Source organism: Urocitellus parryii, chromosome 6 (genome assembly GCF_045843805.1).
Source record: "Urocitellus parryii isolate mUroPar1 chromosome 6, mUroPar1.hap1, whole genome shotgun sequence".
Classification (NCBI taxonomy): domain Eukaryota; kingdom Metazoa; phylum Chordata; class Mammalia; order Rodentia; family Sciuridae; genus Urocitellus; species Urocitellus parryii.
Genome location: NC_135536.1, coordinates 131937221 through 131964542, shown reverse-complemented (window position 1 = coordinate 131964542; position 27322 = coordinate 131937221). Strand labels below are relative to the sequence as shown.

General features: G+C 37.5%; 1 protein-coding gene across 1 annotated transcript in view; it reads left to right on the top strand.

The window, feature by feature from the left end:
• The window catches only part of Pde8a (phosphodiesterase 8A), a 154679-nt gene that overhangs the window by 58131 nt on the left and 69226 nt on the right, over positions 1-27322 (top strand). Inside the window, exon 2 of the mRNA XM_026388247.2 lies at positions 26535-26591. Within this exon, the coding sequence (XP_026244032.2) occupies positions 26535-26591 (57 nt within the window). The remainder of the gene's footprint in view (positions 1-26534; positions 26592-27322) is intronic.

Below are 27322 nucleotides of genomic sequence, written 5' to 3'. Positions count from 1 at the left end.
AAATGTATTGAGTGGTTTTCTTTGAGGATGTAAATATACATTTTCCCCACATAAACACCCAGACAACTTCTGGTCAAGATTTAGACCCTTAGGAAGAAAGGTCTCCCTTGGGAGAGTTGTAGGTTTCCTAAACCTGTAGTACAGACTGTTGCTGCTATCTGCAAGTAAGGAGCTGGCAGTGATTATCCAAGGCCATGGCCTTACCTCTACATTTGCCCTTAGTCCCCCATTCTTGAACAGAAGGCCTTCATATGCCCCAGGACTTCTAATATTCTCTGTTGCTGTTACTTCTTTTACTATATACTTTCATATTTTTCCTGTAGTTTCTCCTCTGAAATCCAATGTTCATTTTCCTATGACACAAAGAAGAACTCTTTGACTTTCTAAGATGATTTGAAATTTGATCATAACTAGTAGTGTTAAAAAAAAACAAGAAACCAACATTGTTTTAAAAAATAGCATAGGCAAGTTGCTGAGAATATTTATGTATTTCTCATGAAAGAATATTGAGAGATGGGTTCAATAGCAGAGCCACAAGTGGGGGACTGCATTTATGCTTTAAAACAGGAGGGAGATTGGAACAAGCAGTTTGTGGTAGACTTTTTCAAATAGTACTCAGTCTGAAAACCTACTTTCTACTAAATGCTGTGATGAAGATAAAAGTGTTTAGCCTCCACATACCTGGTCAATGATTTCTTCCCTGTTTTAGAGCCAGAGGAGGGACTTTGTGAATTGTCATGTCTCTCCTTCCACTAATAGTGTCTTCTCATAATGGAGCATTGTACTTCGAGCTCAGCACTGAGCTGGGAGCTGCATATCTGTTAAATCATGTAATCTTTTAAATCACTTTTCCAGGTGAGGCTTATAGCAAAGGGAAGAAATTTGCCTAATGTTACACAGTTTATCAGGAAGAGGGGTCTAACCTGTGCAATGCTGGTTATGGAAACTCTCTTGATGATTTTAAATCATTCTGTTGTGTGGATTGTCATTCTCAGTATAACCCTTTTGGATCTCATTAAGGTTTATTAGATAATCCAGAAAAACCTAGGCTGGTCTTTGTAGTCAGGATGCTAGAAATGACCAGAGAGGCAGGCAGGCTGCTGTAGAACCTCTGAATAAAGCTCCCTGCGGTCTGAATGTGATTTGTGTTTCATAAACATGACAGATCAATGTAAATATACCTGAGAATCTCATGAATTGAGTTATCCCATAGTTGAGTCATTCCCATTTTTTATGGGTTGATTGTTAGTAGTAAGTTTCACTTTCAAAGGTAATTTTATTTTAGCATTTCAGGAAAATATTTGTCCCCTGTATCAAATATAGTAATATGATATTTAAGAATTGGATCCTACTTTGTATAGTATTTAAAGTTATGAAGTTAATGGCTCTAATTAGAGATTATTACCTTAGTATTCTGAAAGAAATGGCTTTCTGGGAAAAGTAATTTTTAAAATGCCTGATAATGTGTATGCATATAAAATTATAGTTTCATAGCCAAAAGTATTAGAAAAATCTTTGCTGTAGATATTGAAAATTTATTGGGCATTTGCTCAGTGTAAGGTACAAGCACTTGACAGCTCATTTTGTCCAGATACTGTTTTTTGCCCAACACTATGGGCTAGGGAAAAAAGGATCTGAATGGTTTCACCCTAGCAGGCAACTCAGTTTTGGCATTCAGTTGGGGTAACATAAAATGCTCTTAGTAAATATTTGCTATTTAAATTTATCTAAGGGAAAATTAGAAATAGGTGAGGAGAGGAAAAAAAAAAAAGACTAGGACTGTGGGTATGACTATCAGTGGGAGGTCCCAGGAAAGCTTTGCCTCAGAGTAGATCTTGGTGCCATCTTGTGGGTGGATCTGGAAAGGAGCAAGTAGACTCTCAACATCTCTAGGGTGCCTCTCAGAGCCCAGCATTTCCACACAACACTAGTACCAAATTGCAGGGCCGGTATCAGAACTTTGGTCTAGGAACAATGGGTCAGTCAGATTGTCTCTTGTTCATCAGCAAGTCTTGATCACTCGGCCTCCAAAACACATCCCAAATCCATCCACTCATCTCCTTGGCCACTGCCCTTTTTTGCTTGGACTACTGCAGAAGCTTCCAGATTTAAAAAAAAAAAAAAATATATATATATATATATATATATATATATATATATATATATATATTCATTTATTTATATGTGGTGCTGAGGATTGAACCCAGGGCCTTACACCTGCAAGGCAGGTTCTCTACCACTGAGTTGCAGCCCCAGCCCTGCAGAAGCTTCCTTTCTGATCTCCTGCTCTCTGTTCTCACTCTCTCACAGCTAAAGGAATCTTTTATTTTTTTTAATTTTTTTTAAATTTATTTTATTTTTTTTTTATTATTGGTCTTTCAAAATATTACATAGTTCTTAATACATCATATTACACAGTTTGGTTCAAGTGGGTTATGAACTCCCAATTTTACCCCGTATACAGATTGCTGAATCACATCAGTTACCCTTCCATTGATTGACATATTGCCTTTCTAGTGTCTGATGTATTCTGCTGTCTGTCCTATTTTCTATTATCCCCCCTCCCCTCCCCTCCCCTCCCCTCCCCTTTTCTCTCTCTACCCCTTCTACTGTAAATCATTTCTTCCATTTGTATTATCTTGTCTTACCCCTCCTTTCCTCTTATATGTCATTTTGTATAACCCTGGGGATCGCCTTCCATTTCCATGCGATTCCCCTTCTCACTCCCTTTCCCTCCCACCTCTCATCCCTGTTTAATGTAAATCTTCTTCTCAAGCTCTTCGTCCCTACCCTGTCCTTGTTGACTCCCCTTATATCAAAGGAGTCATTTGGTATTTGTTTTTTAAAGATTGACTAGCTTCACTTAGCATAATCTGCTCTAATGCCATCCATTTCCCTCCAAAATCTATGATTTTGTCATTTTTTAATGCAGAGTAATACTCCATAGTGTATAAATGCCACATTTTTTTATCCATTCATCTATTGAAGGGCATCTAGGCTGATTCCACAATCTTGCTATCGTGAATTGAGCTGCTATGAACATCGATGTAGCAGTGTCCCTGTAGCATGCTCTTATTAGGTCTTTAGGGAATAGACCGAGAAGGGGAATAGCTGGGTCAAATGGTGGTTCCATTCCCAGCTTTCCAAGAAATCTCCATACTGTTTTCCAAATTGGCTGCACCAGTTTGCAGTCCCACTAGCAATGAACAAGAGTGCCCTTTTCCCCGCATCCTCGCCAGCACTTATTGTTGTTTGACTTCCTAATGGCTGCCAATCTTACCGGAGTGAGATGGTATCTTAGGGTGGTTTTGATTTGCATTTCTCTGACTGCTAGAGATGGTGAGCATTTTTTCATGTATTTATTGATTGATTGTATGTCCTCCTCTGAGAAGTGTCTGTTCAGGTCCTTGGCCCATTTATTGATTGGGTTATTTGTTATCTTATTGTCTAATTTTTTGAGTTCTTTGTATATTCTGGTTATTAGGGCTCTATCTTAAGTGTGTGGAGTAAAGATTTGTTCCCAGGATGTAGGCTCCCTGTTTATCTCTCTTATTGTATCTTTTGCTGAGAAAAAACTTTTTAGTTTGAGTAAGTCCCATTTGCTGATTCTAGTTGTTAACTCTTGCGCTATGGGTGTCCTATTGAGGAATTTGGAGCCCAATCCCACAGCATGTAGATCATAACCAACTGTTTCTTCTATCAGATACCGTGTCTCTGATTTAATATCAAGCTCCTTGATCCATTTTGAGTTAACTTTTGTGCATGGCGAGAGATAGGGATTCAGATTCATTTTGGTGCAAATGGATTTCCAGTTTTCCCAGCACCATTTGTTGAAGATGCTATCCTTCCTCCATTGCATGCTTTTAGCCCCTTTATCAAAAATAAGATAGTTGTAGTTTTGTGGATTGGTTACTGTGTCCTCTATTCTGTACCATTGGTCCACCCGCCTGTTTTGGTACCAGTACCATGCTGTTTTTGTTACTATTGCTCTGTAGTATAGTTTGAAGTCTGGTATCGCTATACCGCCTGATTCACACTTTCTGCTTAGCATAGTTTTTGCTATTCTGGGTCTTTTATTATTCCATATGAATTTCATGATTCTTTTATCAATTTCTACAAGATATGCTGTTGGGATTTTGATTGGCATTGCATTGAACTTATAGAGAACTTTTGGTAATATCGCCATTTTGATGATGTTAGTTCTGCCTATCCATGAACAGGGTATATTTTTCCATCTTCTCAGGTCTTCTTCTATATCTTTCTTTAGGGTTCTGTAATTTTCATTGTATAAATCTTTCACCTCTTTTGTTAGGTTGATTCCCAAGTATTTTATTTTTGGGGGGGATATTGTGAATGGAGTAGTTGTCCTCATTTCCTTTTCAGAGGATTTGTCGCTGATATACAGGAATGCCTTTGATTTATGCGTGTTGATCTTATATCCTGCCACTTTGCTGAATTCATTTATTAGCTCTAATAGCTTCTTTGTAGACCCTTTTGGGTCTGCTAGGTATAGAATCATATCATCTGCAAATAGTGATAATTTAAGTTCTTCTTTTCCTATTTTTATGCCTTTAATTTCTTTCGTTTGTCTAATTGCTCTGGCCAGTGTTTCGAGGACTATGTTGAACAGAAGTGGTGAGAGAGGGCATCCCTGTCTTGTACCAGATCTTAGAGGGAATGCCTTCAATTTTTCTCCATTCAGAATGATGCTGGCCTGTGGCTTATCATAGATTGCTTTTACAATGTTGAGGTATGATCCAGTTATCCCTAATATTTCTAGAGTTTTGAACATAAAGGGATGCTGTACTTTGTCGAAAGCTTTTTCTGCATCAATCGAGATGATCATATGGTTCTTATTTTTAAGTCTATTGATGTGGTGAATAACATTTATTGATTTCCGTATATTGAACCAGCCTTGCATCCCAGGGATGAATCCTACTTGATCATGGTGTATAATTTTTTTGATATGTATTTGAATCTGATTCGCCAGAATTTTATTGAGGATTTTTGCGTCAATGTTCATTAGAGATATTGGTCTGTAGTTTTCTTTCTTTGAAGTGTCTTTGTCTGGTTTCGGAATCAGGGTGATGTTGGCCTCGTAGAATGAATTTGGAAGTTCTCCCTCTTTTTCTATTTCCTGAAATAGCTTGAAAAGTATTGGTGTTAGTTCCTCTTTAAAGGTTTTGTAAAACTCTGCTGTATACCCATCCGGTCCTGGGCTTTTCTTAGTTGGTAATCTTTTGATGGTTTCTTCTATTTCCTCTATTGTTATTGGTCTGTTTAGATTGTCTATATCCTCCTGCCTCAATCTGGGCAGATTATATGACTTAAGAAAATTATCTATGCCTTCACTATCTTCTATTTTATTGGAGTATAATGATTCAAAATAATTTCTGATTATCTTCTGTATTTCTGAAGTGTCTGTTGTGATATTGCCTTTTTCATCCCGTATGCTAGTAATTTGGGTTCTCTCTCTTCTTCTCTTCGTTAGCATGGCTAAGGGTCTGTCAATTTTATTTATTTTTTCAAAGAACCAACTTTTAGTTTTGTCAATTTTTTCAATTGTTTCTTTTGTTTCAATTTCATTAATTTCAGCTCTGATTTTAATTATTTCTTGCCTTCTACTTCTTTTGCTGTTGTTTTGCTCTTCTTTTTCTAGGATTTTGAGATGAAGTATGAGATCATTTATTTGTTGGTTTTTTCTTTTTTTGAGGAATGAACTCCAAGCAATGAATTTTCCTCTTAGAACTGCTTTCAATGTGTCCCATAGATTCCGATATGTTGTGTCTGTGTTTTCATTTAACTCTAGGAAGTTTTTAATTTCCTCCTTGATGTCTTCTAAAACCCATTGATCATTCAGCAACCTATTGTTCATTCTCCAAGTGATGCTTGATTTTTCCTTCCTTCCTTTATCATTGATTTTCAGTTTCATTCCATTGTGGTCAGATAAGATGCATGGTATTATCTCTACCCCTTTATATTGTCTAAGAGTTGCCCTGTGACATAATATATGGTCTATTTTTGAGAAGGTTCCATGAGCTGCTGAGAAAAAAGTGTAACTACTTGATGTTGGGTGGTATAGTCTATATATGTCAATTAGGTCTAGGTTGTTAATTGTGTTATTGAGTTCTATAGTTTCCTTATTTAACTTTTGTTTGGAAGATCTGTCCAGTGGTGAGAGAGGTGTGTTGAAGTCTCCCATGATTATTGTATGGTGGTCTATTAGACTCTTGAACTTGAGAAGAGTTTGCTTGATGAACAAAGCTGCACCATTATTTGGGGCATATATATTTATGATTGTTATGTCTTGTTGGTGTATGGTTCCCTTGAGCAATATGAAGTGTCCTTCTTTATCCCTTTTGATTAACTTTGTCTTGAAATCTATTTTATTAGATATGAGTATGGCCACTCCTGCTTGTTTCCGCAGTCCATATGAGTGGTATGATTTTTCCCAACCTTTCACCTTCAGTCTATGAATATCTTTTCCTATCAGATGCGTCTCCTGTAGGCAGCATATTGTTGGGTCTTGTTTTGTGATCCATTCTAGTAGCCTGTGTCTCTTGATTGGTGAATTTAAGCCATTAACATTTAAGGTTATTATTGAGATCTGGTTTGTTCTTCTAGCCATATTTGTTTATTGATGTTACTAAACCTGATTTATTATCCACTTTGACTACTTTCCCCCCTTTACTGTCCTACCTCCCATTGTTGGTTTTCAATGTTATTTTCCATTTTCTCTTCCTGTAATGTTTTGCCAAGGATTTTTTGAAGAGATGGTTTTCTATCTGTGAATTCTTTTAACTTTTGTTTACCGTGGAAGGTTTTAATTTCATCTTCTATCCTGAAGCTTAATTTCGCCGGATACACGATTCTTGGTTGGAACCCATTTTCTTTCAGAGTTTGAAATATGTTATTCCAGGATCTTCTAGCTTTCAGAGTCTGTGTTGAGAGATCAGCTGTTATCCTGATTGGTTTACCCCTAAATGTAATCTGCTTTCTTTCTCTTGCAGCTTTTAAAATTCTCTCCTTATTCTGTATGTTGCACATCTTCATTATAATGTGTCTAGGTGTGGATCTCTTATGATTTTGCACATTTGGCGTCCTGTAGGCTTCTAGGATTTGGGATTCTGTCTCATTCTTCAAGTCTGGGAAGTTTTCTCGTATTATTTCACTGAATAGACTGTTTATTCCTTTGATATGGAGCTCTGTGCCTTCCTGTATCCCAATGACTCTTAAATTTGGTCTTTTGATATTGTCCCATAATTCTTGGATGTTCTGCTCATGGTTTCTTAGCAGTCTTGCTGAGCTGTCTATGTTCTTTTCCAGTTGAAATACTTTGTCTTCATTGTCTGATGTTCTCTCTTCTAAGTGATCTACTCTGCTGGTAGTATTCTCAACTGAGTTTTTAAGTTGGTTTACTGTTTCCTGCATTTCTAGGATTTCTATTTGTTTGTTTTTTATTACCTCTATCTCCCTGTGAAATTGATCTTTTACTTCCTGGATTTGTTTGTCGATGTGATCTTTCATTGTCTGATTTTGCTGTCTCATGTCTTCCTTGAGACTCCAGATCATCTGAAGCATATCTATCCTCAACTCTTTATCTGACATTCCATCTGTTGCAGCTATTACCTCTTCTAAAGTTGAGTTGACCTGCATTGCTTGTGGTCCTTTCTTTCCTTGTCTTTTCATACTGCTCGCGTTTCTTTCTGCTTGGTGCAACTGTTGTGTTTTTGATTTTTATCCCCTATTTATTTATATTGCTCTTGTATAGTTGGGAAGTCTCCCTTGCAGGGCGGGTAGTGGCTCTGCTCCTCCTCTAATTAGGGTGATCTGTCTACCCCGCTAAGCGGTCGCAGGTCTGCCCCCCCTGCGGGCACGGGTGGTGGCTCTGCTCTGCCCCCACTCCAATTGTGGTGACGTAACTACCACGCCCTAGGGTCGTTGGTCCTGGTCTGGATGTGGGTGGCGGCTCTGCTGGGTCCCCACTCCAATTGGTGTGACGTGTCTACCGCGCTGGCAGGCCTCTAGGCCGGTGGGTCGCAGTTCTGCACAGCCCCCACTCCCAATGGGGGTACCTGACTACCTCTCCAACGGGTCGCTGAGCCCCCTCCGGACCCGGGTGGCGACCCCGCTCCAACCAGTGTGACGCGACTGCCTCGGTGTTGCGTGTCCACCACGCTGGCAAGCTACCTGGCCTGTCTTTCCAGTGGGCCGCAGGTCTGCCTGCCCTGCTTGCTCAGATGGCAGCTCAGCACAGCCCCTACTCCAAATGAGGTTGTGCCTCCCAGAGGAGCCCTGATGGCGGAGGCTGACTGCCGGTTCGGGTGGGGTAGGCCAAACCGCTCGGGTGTCAGCCGCTTGCAAAAGTGGCCGCTGGCCTCAGGACTCGACTTCTGCACCCTCCGTGGGGCCACCTGTGGAGCCAGGTAGCTGTGGCCACGTGGTTAGGACCCGGGCAGGTGAAGTGGCTGCTCCCAGAGCGAGCTCTAGGCCTCCCAGGGGAGCCCTGATGGCGGAGGCTGATTGCCGGTTCGGGCGGGGCGGGCTAAACCGCTCGGGTGTCAGCCGCTTGCAAAAGAGGCCGCTGGTTTCAGGACTCGACTTCTGCACCCGCCGCGGGGCCACCCGTGGAGCCAGGTAGCTGTGGTCGCGTGGTTAGGAGCCGGGCAGGTGAGGCTGCTGCTCCCAGAGCGAGCTCTATGCCTCCCAGGGGAGCCCTGATGGCGGAGGCTGACTGCCGTTTCTGGCGGGGCGGGCCAAACCCCTCGGGTGTCAGCCGCTTGCAAAAGTGGCCGCTGGCCTCAGGACTCGACTTCTGCACCCGCCGCTGGGCCACCTGTGGAGCCGGTTAACTGTGGCCGCGTGATTAGGAACCGGGCAGGTGAAGTGGCTGTTCCCAGAGCGAGCTCTAGGCCTCCCGGGGGAGCCGCTTGCCGAGCGGCTGATGGCTGGGGGACTATACCTCTGTGCCCGAGAGGCTGTCCAAGATCCACTTCTCTGGGACGAACTGTCACTTCCAATAAACCTACCAGTTCACGGCTGCTCTCCTCTTAAGGGAATTATGCTAGAAGATCCTCCGTAGGTAGGCTGCGTCTGTTCAGGTGGGTCTTTCTTATCCCGTTAAAGTGGAGACGATGCTGCTTCCTCGCCGGCCGCCATGTTGGATCCACTCTAAAGGAATCTTTTAAATAAATAAATAAACCAGATCATACTATCTTCTTGTATAATACCTTGTAGCTATTGATGAAATGTAGAATAAAATCCAAATATTTTTTCATGTCTTACAAAGCTCTCTATTTCATATGGCTCCTGCCTAGCCATGACCTCATCTTCTGATCCTCTTTCCCTTTGTTCCTTCTAGTGTCCCTTGTTTCAGTTTAAGTCCCTTAGAGCAGCTGTTTCTCTCCTAGTTCTCCTTCCTCCTGGTGTTCTTCTCCTGGCTGGCTCCTTCTTGTTTTTCAGAACTCATGGTCCAATCTCTGCCATAGAGAGGCCTTCTTTGACTCTTTCTTTGAAATAACAGCCCAGTTACTCTCATTGGTCCTCTCTGTCCTAGGAAACCATTTGGCATACTGTGGCTGCTTGTAAAAGACTTGTCAAATTGATGAAGGCTACTTTCCAGTTTCTTGATCTTATTTCAGCTAGATATAGGTCAGAGTCAGGTCATTTTATATCTTTCCTAATAGAATATGAAAGGATCATAGGAATTAAATTCAGACAGAACCAAGTCGCATTCCACATTGCTGCGTATGAGCTGTTTAACCATTCAGTTCAGAGCTACAGTTTTTTTTTTAAACAGTAAAATGGAGTTAACAAGCTTAAAGTAGAACTAAATTGCATTTAAATATGGTTAGAAACAAAGTATTTAGCACATAGTAGGTACTTTTTCTGCATTGTCTTGTTAATTATATATTTTTTCCATCCTACTATTCAAGGACAGGGCTAGGTATCCCCAGTAGCCAGCAATGTGCTTATTTTCTCACATAGTAATAGGCAGTTACAAATGTCTGCATTAATTTAGACAACTCTTACACACCTAAGAACTGTTATCTCCTGACTCATCCAGGCTTGGGCTCTCTGATTAAGTTATTTCTCCTTTGAGAGATGGACAGACAAGATGACCACTGGCTTAACAGGCAAAACCTGAAGGGACAGTGTGGCTCAGGCCAAAATTATATTTATATATACTGTTCACCCATTTTTCCCATTGTCTTAGATGTGGAATACCTACAAGAGCTTAAAGTGAGCAACAAATAAACCACTTATGGTAACTTTGAAATAATAATTGAATATTTATTATGTTTTGAGAATTAAAAATTTGGAACTGGACTTAAATTGATCCTAGCAAAACTTTTTGTTTCTAATAAAGGGAACATTGGAAAAAAATTTCATAATTCCTTTGTGGTTTCTGCTTATTGAGGTTGTCATAAAATTCTTTCCTTTTTGTTCCTAATTAAATAAAGTATATATGAAATTACTCTGAAAACTAGAAATACTGTATTACATATACACAAATGTATAATAAGCTAGTATAATTTCTAGATACATGATTGGCTCAAAAAGATTAGCTGTTGAGTAAACATTCATTTGAAAATATTTTTTGAATGCCTACCATGTGCTAGGCACTGTTTTAAAAAATTTGTTCTATTTAGATAGTCATGATAGTAGAGTATATTTTGATATATTTATACACACACGGAATATGACTTATTCTAATTAGGATCCTGTTTTTGTGGTTGTACATTATGTGGAATTATATGGGTCATGTATTCACATATAAGGATAGTTATGTCCAATTCATTCTACTATTTTTTCTATTCCCATCCCTTCATTCTTCTGTTCTTTCCCTCCCCACCCTCCCTTGTTGCAGGTTAGCATTCATATATCAGAGAAAACATTCAGCCTTTGGTTTTTGGGGACTGGCTTATTTCACTTAGCATGATACTCTCCAGTTTTCATTCACTTACCAGCAAATGCCATAATTTCATTCTTCATGGATGAGTAATATTCCATCGTGTGTATGTGGTAAATATCACATTTTCTTTTTCCATTCGTCTGTTGAAGGGCACCTAGGTTGGTTCCATAGCTTTGCTATTGTGAATTGAGCAGCAAAATTGATGTGGCTGCATCACTGTAGTATGCTGATTTTTAAGTCCTTTGGGTATACACCAAGGAGTGGTATAACTGGATCAAATGGTGGTTCCATTCCCAGTTTTCTGAGGAATCTCCATATTGCTTTCCATAGTGGTTGCACCAATTTGCAGTACCACAAGCAGTGGATGAGTATACCTTTTCCCCCACATCCTCACCAACATTTATTGTTGCTTGTTTTTAAGATAAAATACAATGATAATTGCCATGCTGACTGCAGTAAGATAAAGTCTCAGTGTAGTTTTCATTTATATTTCTCTAATTGCTAGAGATGTTGAACATTGTTTTCATATATTTTTTTATAATGTTTATTTTTTTAATATTTATTTTTTAGTTTTCAGCGGACACAACATCTTTATTTGTATGTGGTGTTGAGGATCGAACCCAGCTCTGCGTGCATGCCAGGCGAGCGTGCTACCGCTTGAGCCACATCCCCAGCCCTGTTTTCATATATTTTTTGACCATTTCTATTTCTTCTTATATTAAGCAGGCACTGTTTTGGGTGATGGGAAGACAACAGTAAATAAAGCAGATAAATTCCTATTGTCCTAGAATCAAACTTTACATTCTAGTGGGAGAAATGGATGATAAAGAAAATAATAATAAAATATACCTTCTATTAAATGGTGAGTAAGAGCTAAGAAGAGAAAATACAATAGGCAAGGGGACAGGAAGGGTTGAAGAAAATGGGAATTTTTAAAGAGGATGGAATTATACAGTATGTCTCTTTCCCACCTCCCATCTTCAGTCAAGACTCACAGTAGTACTAACTTTGCCTTTTTGTGTCCTCTCAAAATATAAGGTTGGGGGGGGCCTGGGGTTGTGGCTCAGCAGTAGAGCACTTGCCTAACATGTGCAAAGCCCTGGGTTCGATCCTCAGCACCACATATAAATAAATAAATTTAAAAATAAAGGTATTGTGTCCAACTGTAATTAAAAAATAAATATTAAAACATGCGTATTTAGGGCTGAGGATGTGGGGATGTGGCTGAAGTGTTAGCGGGCTTGCCTAGCATGTGTGAGGCACTGGGTTCTATTCTCAGCACCACATAAAAACAAAGATATTGTGTCCACCTAAAACTAAAAAATAAATATTAAAAAAATGTATATTTAAAAAAGAATAAGGTTGTGGCAGGGGTTGTGGCTCAGTGTTAACATACTTGCCTGGCATGTGTGAGGCACTGGGTTCAATTCTCAGCACCACATATAAATAAATAAAATGCAGGTCTATCAACAACTAAAAAAATAAGATTAGTCAGAATTAAAATAAAGTGGTTTATCAAAGCTTCTAATAATCCTTTGTTTCATATTTTATTCAGCCATAGTCACAAAAAAATTACTTAAGTATTAAATTGCAAATCAATATCCTTATTATCTGATAGTCTAATTTTATAAGCTTTTAAAAATAATAAATCTTAATACATAAATATTTAAAAATCCCAAAGTCTAAACAACTTGTATCATTACTAGTATCCTTTGAACATATTATAGTTTGTGTTATCTGAAAACATCAATTGCTTTTGATACTGTAAGATTATATCAGAGACACATTATTAAAATTGATTTGAAAATGACTATTCCCTTCTAAATATTAGCATGAACAATAAATTACTACTAAGAGGGCTATGGCCTAAAGCAATATGTTAGTTTGATTCTGATTTCATACACAATGGTTGCTAGAATTCCAGTGGTTCCAATCCCCTTATCCAGAACAGTTGGGAAGTTGTTTACTCTTTGGAGGGCCCAGTGCTGACGTCTGCTCACTGAGTAATGTCATCAGATTTCCTGGTGGCGGTTATTTTGGGGGGACAGTGGTAAGTAGTTGTCCGGCTGTGCTGAGACTCTGTTCCACAGAGGTCCTGAGAGCCGGATATTTCCCGTAGACCGGATGTGAGGCTAAATGCAATGTAGTTAAGTAAATAAAGTGAGTGTTCAATGATAAAATAGACTTGCTGAAACATGAACATTTAAAAATGATATTGCTAAAATTATACTATGGCAGAATTTGTTGTCTTAAATCTTATAAAAATGAATCTCTAGTTTTGTTTTCTTTTTAAAAAATATTTATTTTTTGTTGTAGTTGAACACAATATCTTTATTTTATTTTGATGTGGTACTGAGGATCGAACCCCAGGCCTCACACCATGCTAGGTGAGCTCTCTACCACTGAGCTACAATCCCAGCCCAATGGTTTTGTTTTCTTAAAGTAGATCCAATAGTGAGTCATTTTTATAAGCTGGGATCATAAAGTTATTTTTTCCTTTGTAAAAGTTTTATCTCATCAACTTTTAGTGTAGACAGTGTTCTTGGTGGTGTTTCCTCAGCAGGAATGATCTTTTTGCCCTGGACTACTCATATTTTTATTTTATCCCTCAGCTTGTGACCAACACTATACATTTTATATATGGATGTATTTTTTCTCACTCTCATCACTAGCATTTAAACCATTAATTAATTATTGCCTTTAAGTTTATTTTTCTACTGCTTTTTACTTTTGACTTCCTCAAACTTAATGATTTGAAAGCTTAGTATAGTTATTTGATTCTTGTTTAATGATAAAAAGTTTTAGACTGTGAATTTTGTGTCTCCCTATAATTTAGCAGTGTCTTCAAGTTTTATTTCATGGTATTCTCATGTATTTTTTCCAAGTAATCTGTCACTATAGTTGACATTTCCCTCTTTGATTCAGCAATTGTGTGAGTTAATATTCTTAAACTTCTAGAGATAGGAAATTTTAAAGTTCTCTTTTTAATCTCTGGTTTGATTGCATTGTGATTGAGAAATAAGAACTACAATTTTTAATCTAGAAATTTGTTAAATGTTGAGATGAGCCCAGTTACTATGTAAAAGATACTATGTATAAAGTTCTAATTTTAAAAAGGGAATATTTTTAAGGGTTTTTTTGTGACCTAGTATATCATATTATTTTATAATATTCTTCAATAATTTCTCTTTTTTCCATTTAGGCTTTATTTTTTTTTTCACTTGATCCTTCATAGCAAATTAGTTTTCTGTCAGAGGCTGAAAACCCTAATTCAGGTGAAGGACTCAAGTGCTCTCGAACCACTGCTTTATCTTGGGCAGTAGCAGCTTTCCTCCTCTTAATTCTTTTTTCTTCTTTCTGTTATGAAACTGTACTGCACCCCATAGAAAATCAGCAAAATTATTTTTTTGGTTTTTTTTTTGTCATTTTATTCCTTTCTTCCTGAGCAGTTCTGCTGTAGTCTCCAACACATAGGCCTATTTCCTTCCTTATTCCTTCATTCATGCATTGCTTTAAGTTTTGTTCATTAAAAAAAAAAAAAAGCAACTAACAGGGCTGGGGCTAAGTAGTGCACTTGCCTGGCATATGTGAGGCACTGGGTTCGATTCTCAGCACCACATATAAATAAATACAATAAAGGTCTATCAACAACTAAAAAAATATTAAAATAAAACAACCACTGACAAAGCCAGGTGCAGTGTGGCATATGCCTGTAATCCCAGCTACTTGGGAGGGGGAGGATTGCAAAGTTCAAGGCCAGCCTGGGCAACTTAGTGAGACCTATCTCAAAGTAAAATAAAATAAAAAGGATTGGGGATGTAGATCAGTGAAGAGCACTCCTGGTTCTGCAAAGTATGAAAAAAAAAAAAAGCAAAACTCAGTACCTCTTGCCTTCTTACTGCACTGTGAGAATATGATTACATAGGTCAGATCTCTCCATGCCCACCCTGATTTTTAATAATTTGGTAAATACACATAACACAATTTATGAACTTAAGTGTACAGGTAAATTCATTATGTGCATCTATCTCCAAAATTTTCATTTTGTAAAGCAGAAACTCTGTTATATCTATCCAGCAATAATTTACCATTCCCCTGTTTGCCTAGACCCAGGCATCTACCCTTCTACTTTCTTTCTCTGATTAAATGTAATCATCTAGAATTTATATTTTTGTGACTGACTTATTTCATTAGCATAATGTCTTTAAGGTTATATATATATAAATATATATAGTATTTATAGCTGAATAATATTCCATTGCATGTATGTACCTCATTTTGAACCTTTTCATGTATCTTTTCCATTCATCTGTTGACAAAAGGGTTGCTTGGGTTGCTTCCACATTTCAGCTATTGTGAATAATTATGCTATGAACTTGGGTGTACAAATATCTGCTTACAGTTCTTTGGGGCTTATACCTAGAAATGGAATTGCTGAATCATTTGGTATTTCTATTGTGGGGTGTTTTTTTTTTTGTTTGTTTTTTGTTTTTTGCTGTCCTAGGGATTGAATCCAGAGCCTTGTACATGCTAGGCAAGTGCTCTACTGCTGAGCCATATCCCCAGCCCCTATTGTTATTTTTTTGCCAAATTACCATACTATTTTCTGCAGTAGCTATATCATTTTATATTTCTACCAACTATACTAAGGTTTCTAGTTTCTCTGTATCCTTACACCCTCTCTCTCCCTGTGTGTGTGTGTGTGTGTGTGTGTGTGTGTGTGTGTTTTAACAGTAGCCATCCTAATAGGGTCGAAGTGGTGTCTCATGTGGCTTTGATTTGCATTTCCCTAATTATTAGTGATGTTGAACATTCTTTCATGTGCTTATTGGCTGTTATATATTGTCTTTGGAGAAATGTCTGTTTATTCAAATCCTTTGCCTCTTTTTGAAGCAGGTTATTATTGAGTAGTGGTAGTTCTCCATATATTCTATATTGATCCCTTATCATATATATGATTTATAAATATTTTCTCCTATTCTGTGGGTTGCCTATTTACTATGTTGACATTGTCTTTTGATGCACAAAAGTTTTAATTTTGTTGTTTGTCTATTTTTTCTTTTGCTCCCTGTGCCTTTGGTGTCATCTAAGCAATTATTGCAAAAACAAGTATTATGAAACATTTGACCTATATAAAAAGTGGAATAACTCATAGAAAAAAACTAAGAGTTTTGTATTTTAAGTCTTACATTTATGTATTTGATTTTTTAAACATATATCTTGTATGCTCTTTCTATTCCAAAAGGGAGAGATAGGGGTATAGAAAAAAGGAAAGGGACTAAAGACAGACCAAAATCTAGCTGGCAAACAAGTTCTCCACATCTAGCATCTGGGGCATGTGGAATTGTGATTTTCTTTCCAAAGGGCTTTTGTAGCTTGGTCCCTATGGCCTTACTGGTTGCAACCCCCATGACCTCTCTCTTGGTTTTTTTCTGCTTGATTCCTGCAGCTTTCCTCTGCAGATGCCCCTTGTTACTGGCATCTCTTAATCACAGGGTTCATACTGCAACTTCAGCTTCCTTCTCACTTCTTCATATATCACCCTGTTAGGGTCAGCCCACAGGAACTCCAACCTTGCTATACTTTGCCTGACCTCCCAGGCCTTCCTTTGAAATCTAGTGAAAGCCTCTCGGACCCTCTAACTTCAGCATCCTGCATTCCTGCAGAACCAGAACCATGTGGTTAATATCAAGATCTGCTGCCATCTGGCAGAGTAGCCAAGCCTTCTGGGGCCATGGCTGAGGCAGTTTTTGAGTGCCTGGGTGACTGAACATGGTGAAGAAGCTTCCTAGGTCCTCCTGTGCAAGGAGAATGTCCCCATGGTCTCTTCTCAAAGGAAATTTTACTTTTACATCCTTGAGTCTGTAATGAGTGTGGTCCTAATTCCTGAGATGCCCTTGAGCCATCTTTTCTATTGTCTCTGGGTAAAGTACTTAGCATCTCTTTAGTCACTTTAATCTCTTTAACAACCACAACTACCTTAGTCCCAGTTTTACTTGCACTTTTCTGGCCAAAGTACAAGTTTTTCAAAACTTTCTGCTGTGTTTTCTCATTCTGATATCACAATAAACTTGACTAAATACTGCTAGCAATATCCATGCTATTGCTGAATGCTATCCTGCCTTGAACTTTCCTCTGCCAGATTAATTAGTACATCATCTTTAAATTCAGCCTCACAACGAGTATTAGGACATGAGTAAAATGTAGAAAACTTATTTTCCAGAACATAACTTGAATAACCTCTAGTCCAAGTCCTAATAGGTCCTCCTCCTGTGAAAACTCATGAGCCCAGTCTTTACTGTCTGCAGTCTTGTCAGCATTCTGGTCTCTGAGCTCCCACCAGAATCACCTATTAAGTTCTGATTACAACATCCTAAAGCTTTTTCAGCCTGCATCTCCAAACTCCCAAACTTCTCTCACAAGCCAGTTCTCAAATGATTCCAAACCACATGGTCAGGTTAGTTATAGGAACAACTCCTATTTTCAATACCCTAAGAATTCAGTTTTTTAATAACTTAATAATTCAGTTTCTATTTCAGTCAGCTTTTGTTACTGTGACCAAAAGACCTGACGAGAACAGTGTAGAGGAAGAACATTTTATTCTGGCTTATGGTTTTAGAGGTCAATCCTTAAGTGGTTGACTCCATTGCTGTGGGCCCAGAGTGAAGCAGAACATCATAGTGGAAGGAATGGCATGGCAGCTTAGGACATTGCAACGAGGGAGCAGAGAGATCTTTGATCTATTTTTGGTTAATTTTTTAATATGGTGTTAGGTAAATGTCCAGCTTCATTCTCTGAATGGGAATATCTGGTTTTCTCAGCACCATTTTTAAAATGATGTGTTATAATTGTACATGAAGTGAGATTTGTTTGTGATATATTCATGCATGCATAATTTGGTTGATTTTATTTACCCTTTTTCTTCTCCCCCTTTTCTTCTTTCTTCTCTTTCCCTTACTCCCTTCTACTCTACTGGTTTCCCTTCAATTTTCATGAGTTTTCCTTTTTTATTCTCTGTACCCCTCCCTCCAGCTTCTACATATGAGAGAAAACATATAACCCTTGAGTTTCTGAGTCTGGCTTATTTCATTTAGCATGATCTTTTGTAGTTCTATTTACTAACAAATGGCATAATTTCATCTTAATGGCTGAGTAAAACTTGTGTGTGTGTATATATACTTATTTTCTTTCTTGGTGCAGTGCTGGGAATCAAACCCAGATCCTCATGCATGCTAGGTAAGTGTGTTATCACTGAGCTACATCCCCAGCCCTATATACTACATTTTCTTTAACCATAAATCTGTGGGCAGATACCAATGCTATTTCCCAAATTTTGCTATTGTGAATTGCACTACTTAAAAAACATCAATATACATGGATCACTATAGTATTCTAGCAGCATTTGTTGAAAAGATTGTCCTTTCCTCCACTGAATGTTGTTGGCACCCTTGCTAAAGATTAATTTATCACATATACAATAATTTTACTTTTGGACTCTGTTTAATCCCACTGGCCTGTATGTCTCTTTTTGTGCCAGTACCACTTTGCCTTATACTAGTTTTTAAAATATTTATTCTTAAGTTTTAGGTGGACACAATATCTTCATTTCACAAATATGTGGTGCTGAGGATCGAACCCAGTGCCTCGTACATGCTAGGCGAGCACTCCACCACTGAGCCACAACACCAGCCCCTATACTAGGTTTTGAAATCAGGAATTGTGAGTCTATTTTGTTCTTTTTCAAGATTGTTTTGGATGTTTAGGATCCCTTGTGATTCCATATGAATTCTATGATAGATTTATCTATTACTACAAAAAACATCATTGAGATTTTTTTAAATACATGACAATAGTGGAATGCATTATACTCATTATTACTTATATACAGCACAGTTTTTCGTAACTCTGTATATAAAGTAAGTTCACACCAAATTATGCCATTATACATACATGTACTCTTTTTTTGCATTACAATTCTTAATACATATATATCACAAATTTTCATATCTCTGTTTGTATATAAGGTATGTTGATACCAAATTCAAATCTTCATACATGTATTTTGTGTAATGATGACCATTATTTCTAGATAGTGAAAAGGGGTAGGAAGGAAAGGGAGGAGGGTAAGAGGAATAGCAAGGATTGTGGAATGTGATGGTCATCATTGAGATTTTAATAGAGAGTATAAATATGTAGATTGCTTTAGGTAATATTGATATCTTAGCAATATTATCTTCTAATCCATGTACATTGGGATATACTGCCATTCATTTGTGTCAAGCAGTTTATTCTTTTTGATACTATTGTCAATGGAATTTTTTTTTTGCAATTTCCTTTTCAGATTGTTCACTGTTAGTATCTAGTAATGCATTTGATTTTTGTATCTGCTGTTTTACTAAATTCATTTATTAGTTCTGACAGCTTTTTATGTATAACCTTTAGGATTTTCGACATATGGGATTATATCATTTATGAACAAAGATAGTTTTAATCATTTTTTCCCATTTTGATGCCTCATGTATTTTTCTTGCTTAATTGCTTTGGCTAGAACTTTCCAGTAATGTTTTGAATAGAAGTGGTGAAAGCAGTCTTCTTTCCTTGTTTTTGTCTTAGAGGAAAAGCTTTCAGTGTTTCACCATTGAGTTTGATGTTAGTTGTGGGTTTTTCATGTATGACTTTGTTGAGATATTTTCCTTCTATTCCTAATTCGTTGAGTGTTTTTGATCATGAAAGGCTATTGAGTTTTGCCATATGCTTTTTCTACACTAATTAAAGTGATCATGTGGGGCCTCCCTTTATTCTGTTAATGTGCTGTATTACATTGATTGATTTTCATCTGTTGAACTATTTTTTTTATTTCAGAGATATTTTCTTTATAAGGAAGGGGCAGAGAGACAAAACAACACACAAACAACTGATTGGTTAACATCAGGTTACCTTCTTTCTTTTTTTGGGGGGGGGTACTGGGAATGGAGCCCAGGGGTACTCTACCATTGAATAGCGCTTCATAATTTTTGTAAATCATAATTTAGTAAATCACTCAGGCTGGCTTTGAACTTATAGTCCAGCACCCTCAACCTCACTGAATAGGTGGAATTATAAGTGCGCACCACCATGCCCAGCTCAAATGGAATATTAAAGACTGAAAAAGTCCTACAATCAAGAAATAATTTTTTGGGTGGGGGAATACCAGGGATCGAACTTGGGGGCACTCAACCACTGAGCCACATCCCCAGCCCTATTTCATATTTTATTTAGAGACAGGGTCTCACTGAGTTGCTTAGTGCCTCACCATTACTGAGGCTGGCTTTGAACTTTTTTTGTTGTTGTTGAGATATGGTTTCTGTATGGTACAATTTACCCTATTTATTTTTATAGTTACATGAATTTTTTAAAAAAATATTTATTCTTAAGTTTTAGGTGGACACAATATCTTTATTTTACATTTATGTAGTGCTGAGGATCGAACCCAGTGCCTTGTGCATGCTAGGTGAGCGCTCTACCACTGAGCCACAACCCCAGCCCCTATAGTTATATGAATTTTGATAACACAAATATAAAAATGACAACATATATGTGGATATATACCATCAAGATACAGAATGTTACCTTGTTCTTCTTTACTTCTTTTTTTAAACAAATAGAGTAATTAATTTTAATATATTTTCATTTAACCCAATGGATTACCAACATAATTTGCAAAGAAAATAATTGTTAGCAAGATATTTCATGTCCATTTTCTTTGTCCTAGTAATTCTTTGGAATCTAATATCTATTTAACACATAGCACACCTCAATTCAGACTAGACTCATTTCAGATACTCAGTGGCCTCATGTAACCAATGGCTGCTATATTGGCTCCTTTCTCCATCTTTCACCTTTTGTTGAGACATATGCTGTAGGCTGCATGATAAGTCCCTTTGTTACGTGGTTTCTTGTTGAGTTCAGTGAGGTGTTTTATTCCTCCTCCCTATAAGACTCTATTAGAATGTCAGTTGGTTTCCACATGATTTTGGTGGGAATAACTTCAGTTAGGTCACCTTCTCCTTTTTTCATGATGGCTCTCTTTTATTTCACTTCCTACCTCTCCAGGTTTACAGAAGGAAAGGTGCTTCACAAAATTTGTTGGTTTCCCTCAACCTTGCCCTTACCTTTATAAATACCTTATTAAACAATTTTTACTCTGATTGACCTTTTTTCATCCTTGAATCCTGAATAATGGATTTCAAATTATAAGAGAGTGTAAAATATACCTCATCTCATATCACAGGCAATGTATATACATATACCAAATTAATTATATATTAAAATATAGCATATAAAATATTAAAACTTTTTAAGAACATATTTGTATAACTTTGTGAAGATAAATGGAAAACAAAAAATATGAAATAAACAAAAACCTGAAAAATTAGATGATATTGTAGTTAAACTTTTTATGTGCAAAAATTTATCAAAAAGTTAGAGAGACATGAATTGAATTACAGGTCATTTTTGTTTATTTTTGATATTTAACTTGACTTGGTTTTTAACTTTTGGTCGGCTTTTCCTTTATTGTAGTTCTTCTCTTTACAGATTTTCATTATTGATTTTTATTTCCTTCTTGTGGAATATTTTGCCAAGAATATTCTATAGTGCAGGCTTTCTTGCTGTAAATTTTTTTAGCTTTTGTTTATCATGGAAGGTTTTTTAGTTCATCATCAAATGTGAAGCTTAATTTTGCTGGATATAAGATTCTTGGTTGGCATCCATTATCTTTTAGAGCTTGGTATATGTTGTTCCTGGATTTCCTGGCTTTGAGAGTTTGGGTTGGAAAATTTACTGAGATCTGAATTGGTCTTCCATTATAGGTAATCTGATCATTTTCTCTTGCGGCCTTTAAAATTCTATCCTTATTCTCTATGCGGGGCATTTTCATTATAATGTGTCTTGATGTAACTCTGTTGTAATTTTGTACATTTGGTGTCCTATAGGCCTCTTGTATTTGATTTTCCAGTTCATTCTTCATGCTTGAGAAATTTTCTGCTATTATTTCATTGAAAAGATTGTGCATTCCTTTGGTTTGAATCTCTGAACCTTCCTCTATCCCAAAAAATTTTAAATTTGGTCTTTTGATGGTATTCTATAATTTTTGGATATTCTCTTTATGGTTTCGTACTATCTTCACTGTGTGGTCAACTTTATTTTCAAGATTGTATATTTTTGTCTTTATTGTCTGAAGTTCTGACTTCCAAGTGATCTAGTCTGTTGGGGATGCTATTTATTGAGTTTTTTAATTGGTTTATTTTTTTTTTATTTCAGGGATTTCTATTTGTTTTTTTTCCCCCAGCATCTCTATCTCTTTCTTGAAGTCTCTAGAAACTCGTATTTGCTCTCTTGCTCTCTTATCTCTTTGTTGGAGTGATCGATTTTTGCCTGTATCTGCTCACTTAGGTTGTTCTTTAATTCCCAAATCATTTTAATTATATATACTCTGAACTCCTTCTCTGACAGTTCACCTGCTTTGCTATCTATGAATATGCCTGAAATTAATCTCAATTTACTATCTAAGCTTCTTCTGGAAGTTGCAAATCTTTAATAGACCCCAGAGTTCCCCAAACAGTTGAATTAGACCATCTAACAGTTGAATTAGACCATTCTACTAGGACAGAGATTGGAGATTCCTCCATCTTCTACCTCGTTCTTTTTAAACTCCTCCAGGGCTCTTAGACCATCTTCTCTTTCAGAAATTCTATCTTGTGAGCCTGGCCAATACTATTGTTGTAGTATTTTGGTTTGTTTGGGGCACTTTCCTCCCTTGTTTTTTCATGATGTCTAAGAGTCTTTCTCTCGTGCAGTGTAGATCTGAGGTATGACAGCTTCTGCCCTATTGTCTTATAGTGTCACTATAGATTACCAATACCTTTTAAGGGAGAGAATCAGTATTCCAGCACTCATTGTACCCAATGTGCAGCCATATATTGGTTAGCTTCTATTTTTACATTTACAGTTTTGTCACTAAAATAAAAAATGATGAGTTCAGTTATCTTCTACCTTATAGTCAATAGGTTTGCATAATTGTTTACAGTTTCTAATAGTAGGAGGCAGCCTAGGGGGTTGGCTGAGATGTGTATGAGGTAGGATGTTAGAATATGGAGGTATTAGATTATATGACTAGTGAGAGGGTAATCATAAGAAGTTGTCTGTTAGTAGGAGAAACAAGAGATAGGCAACCCCATGCAAGACTCCCTGTTACCTCAGCAATAGGATAACTGTTAGCACCCCTAGTAGGGATACCCGTGTTGCAGCCAGGCCACAGGAACCTTGATGATGTCTTACCAGGTCCTTATTGTTGTCCCTTGATACAAGTGGTGATATCCCAGTTTTGTAGTGGTGGCAGCCTCAAGCCTATATGTACCCTGCTGTTGGGCTGTGGAGCCATGCTTTGGTGAATAAGGAACCCCAGTGCGGGGTGGCTCACCATGTGTCTCTGGGCCCGGGACAGGCCTCTCCTCCCAGTCTCTGGGCTGCATGTGGCGGACGGGCCTCTCCTCCCTATCTTGGGCCTTGGTTGTTGAATATTCTTGCATTATACACCATGACCATCATCATTTGGTCATATGTTATGTTTTTAGTGTGCTGCTGAATTCAGTTTGCTAGCATTTGTTGAAAGTTTTTGCATCCATTTTCTTAAAGGATATTGATCTATAGTTTTCTTAGTGTCTTTGTTTAGTCTTGATATCAGAGTAACACTGGACTTATAAAATAAGTAGGGAGGTGTTTCCTTCTCTTCAATTGTTGGAAAAAAATTTGAGAAGGATTGGAATTAAATATTTAATAGAACTTGCCCATGAAGCCATCAGATCCAGGGCTCTTCTGTCATGGGGTTTATTATTATTATTAATATTACTGATTGACTCTTTTTGCTAGTTTTAGATCTATCCGGATTCTCTATTTTTTTGTGATTTAATCTTGACAAGTTTTGTATTTCTAGTAATTTGTCCATTTCATCCATGTTATCCAACTTGTTGGTATGCAGTTGTTCATAGGACCCCTATAAATATTATTCCTATGGAATTGGTAGCAGTGTCCCCACTTTCATTTGTGATTTTTAGAAATTCGAGTCTAATCTCTTTATTTCCACCTAGTTAAAAGTTTTTTTAACTTATTGTTTTTTTCCTAAGAACTTTTGGTTCCATTGATTTTTCTGTTATTTGTATATTCTCTTTTGCATTTATCTCTGCTGTAAATATTTATTATTTCCATCCTCCTGCTAGATTTGGGTTTAGTTTGTTCTTTTTCTATTTCCTTAAATTATAAAGTTAATTTGATAATTTGTGATCTTGACTGATTGTTTTTAATTTTTAATTTTATTATTTTTTGGTACTGTGGATTGAGCCCAGGGATTTGAGCATGCTAGGCATACCCCCAGCCTTCTTGTTTGATTTTCACTGTAAATGCTTATAGCTGTATGTTAACCCCTCAACATTGTTTTTGTTACTGTCCACTTCTTGGCCACTGTATCTGATGAGAAGCAGCATTCAGTGAGCAGAGCCCAGATCTCTGAAATTTGCAGAATGGAGTCCTTTTTGCTATATATGTTCAGGTTGTTTTGGAAACACATATACAGCTGCCTCCTGTAGGTTGGGCTGGGCCGCTGCAATGGACTAAGAGCTAACATTGCCTGAAATTAATCTCAATTTACTATCTAAGCTTCTTATGGAATTTGCAAGTCCAAGAGTTTCCCAAACAGACACATTCTACCAGGACAGAGATTGAAGATTCCTCCATCTTCTATCTAATTCTTTTTAGACTCCTCCAGGCTCTTAGACCATCCCTCTTTCAGAAATTCTATTTTGTGAGCCTGGCTAGTAGTTCCATAGCCCAAGAGGATGTGCAGTGCCTCTAGCTGTCTGTTTTCTTTACTCTGCCTCCTTTCCAAAGAATCTTCTCCTAGTCTTAGATCTGAAACAGCAGAGACCCTCATTCTTTTTATGCCTTTTTTTTTTGTTTTAGATTGACACAATATCTTTATTTTATATTTATGTGGTGCTGAGGATTGAACCCAGTGCCTTATGCATACTAGGTGAGCACTCTACCACTGAGCCACAACCGCAGCCCCATTTTTATGCCTTTTTTTTTTTTAAATATTTATTTATTTATTTTAGTTATTGGCGGACACAACATCTTTGTTGGTATGTGGTGCTGAGGATCGAACCCGGGCCGCAAGCATGCCAGGCGAGCGCGCTACCGCTTGAGCCACATTCCCAGCCCCTTTTATGCCTTTTTTAAAAAACATTTTTTTAGTTGTGGATGAACACAATATTTTTATTTATTTATTTATTTTTATGTGATGCTGAGGATCAAACTCAGTGCCTCAGATGTGTGAGGCAGGCACTCTACCACTGAGCTACAACTCTAGCCCCTTTTTTATGCCTTTTGAAAGACAAAATTATTACAAGGAAAAATCAGAAATTAGCCAGGGGCCCATAATTAGGAGATTAGTAAACATCAGCTTCTCATGGTTACCTTTATCACCCAGAGTTTTGTTACATGTGCTTACTATAGCTTACTGTTTGCAGGGGGAGATAGGAGTTGGTAGTCAAGTAGGAAATGTTTTGTAGGAAGTTTCTTATAGATCCAGTTCTTTGGTTGCTACTCTGGGTATGAAACCTACCATCACCAGAGGACTAGGATAAGGTTCCCTTCAATACATGTAGATTGCAAAGTGTGACTGCTCCTATGTCAGAATCTCAGTGCCAGAGTTCATCACCTGGTACTGGGTTTCCTTTTCCCTCTCTTGGGCTCCTTTATGCAGAGAACAAGTTGCCCAAACCTTCCGGTAGCCCTAACTTTGCAGCACAGGGTATGGAACTAAATAGACCTGGATTAGAATCCCAGCAATACCACTTTCTAGCTGTATGGTCCTAAGCAAAATACTTGGAACCTCGGATCACCATGTTGCTGAGATAATTTAGTGAAATAACATGTTCAGTCCTAAGCACAGTGACTAGAACAGGCAATCCCTGATTTGGTTTATGGCTGCTCACTGGGGTTGGGTATGTCATGGTATGTTTTAATGATAAATTCTTATATGGATAAGCACTTATTGTCAAGTGCTATTACCCATCTCTGTAAAACAAAGCATCAACTATTTCTCAGAGGTTTCTTTGATATTCTGTGGTTTTGACTGCTGGATTGCATTATTCATATGCCCTTTTGGATATAAGATTTCATTGCTATCAGAAGAAAGGCAGAAATAGGCATCGAGGGAACCAGGTTTATTTGGTGTCTACTATTTGGGTGGGGGGGCTCTTTATATTGTAATGTCATTTGATCTTTACAAACAAGAAATCAAGACTGAGAATGGTTGAGTAATTCACCTAAAGTTGCACATTGTAAAAGGTAGCACCAAGATCAGATTAATTTTATTTCTCCTTTCCTGCTCCAGTTTTTCCTGGGGGCTATAAGGAAATCCTTAGGAATTTTCTTAATTCATCTATAGGGAGATGAACATTTGTCTATCTACTTTATGTAATTGTTTTCTAGAGTAGACATTTTACTTTCATCTGTAGCACTGATTAAACAGAAAATTTAAGCAAGATTCTCCCTTGTTAAACAGCAAATCTCTTTCTTACAGGGAGCAGTGGCTGATGTACAATTTGGCCCCATGAGATTTCATCAAGATCAACTTCAGGTACTAATGAACCATGCTGTGATTTTCACATGTTGACTTTCATTAAAAAATAAAGTTACATATTTAAAATATAGCCAGGTGTGGTGGTATACATCTGTAATCTCATCAATTTGGGAGGCTGAGGCAGGCACATCATGTGTTCAAAGCCAGTTTTAGCAATTTAGCAAGGCCCTAAGCAACTTAGTGAGATTCTGTGTCAAAATTTTAAAAATATAAAAAGGACTGGGGAAGTGGTTAAGTGTCCCTGGATTCAATCCCTAGTACAAAACAAAAATAAAACAAGAACAGTATAAAATATAAAGTTTTCTCTGTTAGATAGCAATATTGGATCAATATTAAATTTCCTGGCCTTGACAACAATACTATACTTATATAAGAGACCATCCTTAGAAATGCACATTGAGATATTTAAGGATACAGATGTGTCTGCAGTCCACATTAAGTTGGTTTAGCAATATCTATCATTTGTTTAATCATAAGCAGGAAACAAAGTATTCCATTAAAATTTAACCAGATTATTTGGGGCTCCCTGCACACATGCAAACACATGTTCACTGTTACGTTTTTAGAAATATGGAAAGGGCTGGTGGAAGTATATGCTCTTAGTTCCTTGCATTCGTGGTATTTGTGCTGTGGGTATACTTGAAGGAAGTAAACCATGGGGAAGAGTGTTTCTGTTAGCTTTGAAGTCTTTGAAGAAACAGTCCGTAGCAGTCAGGCATCCCCTCTAG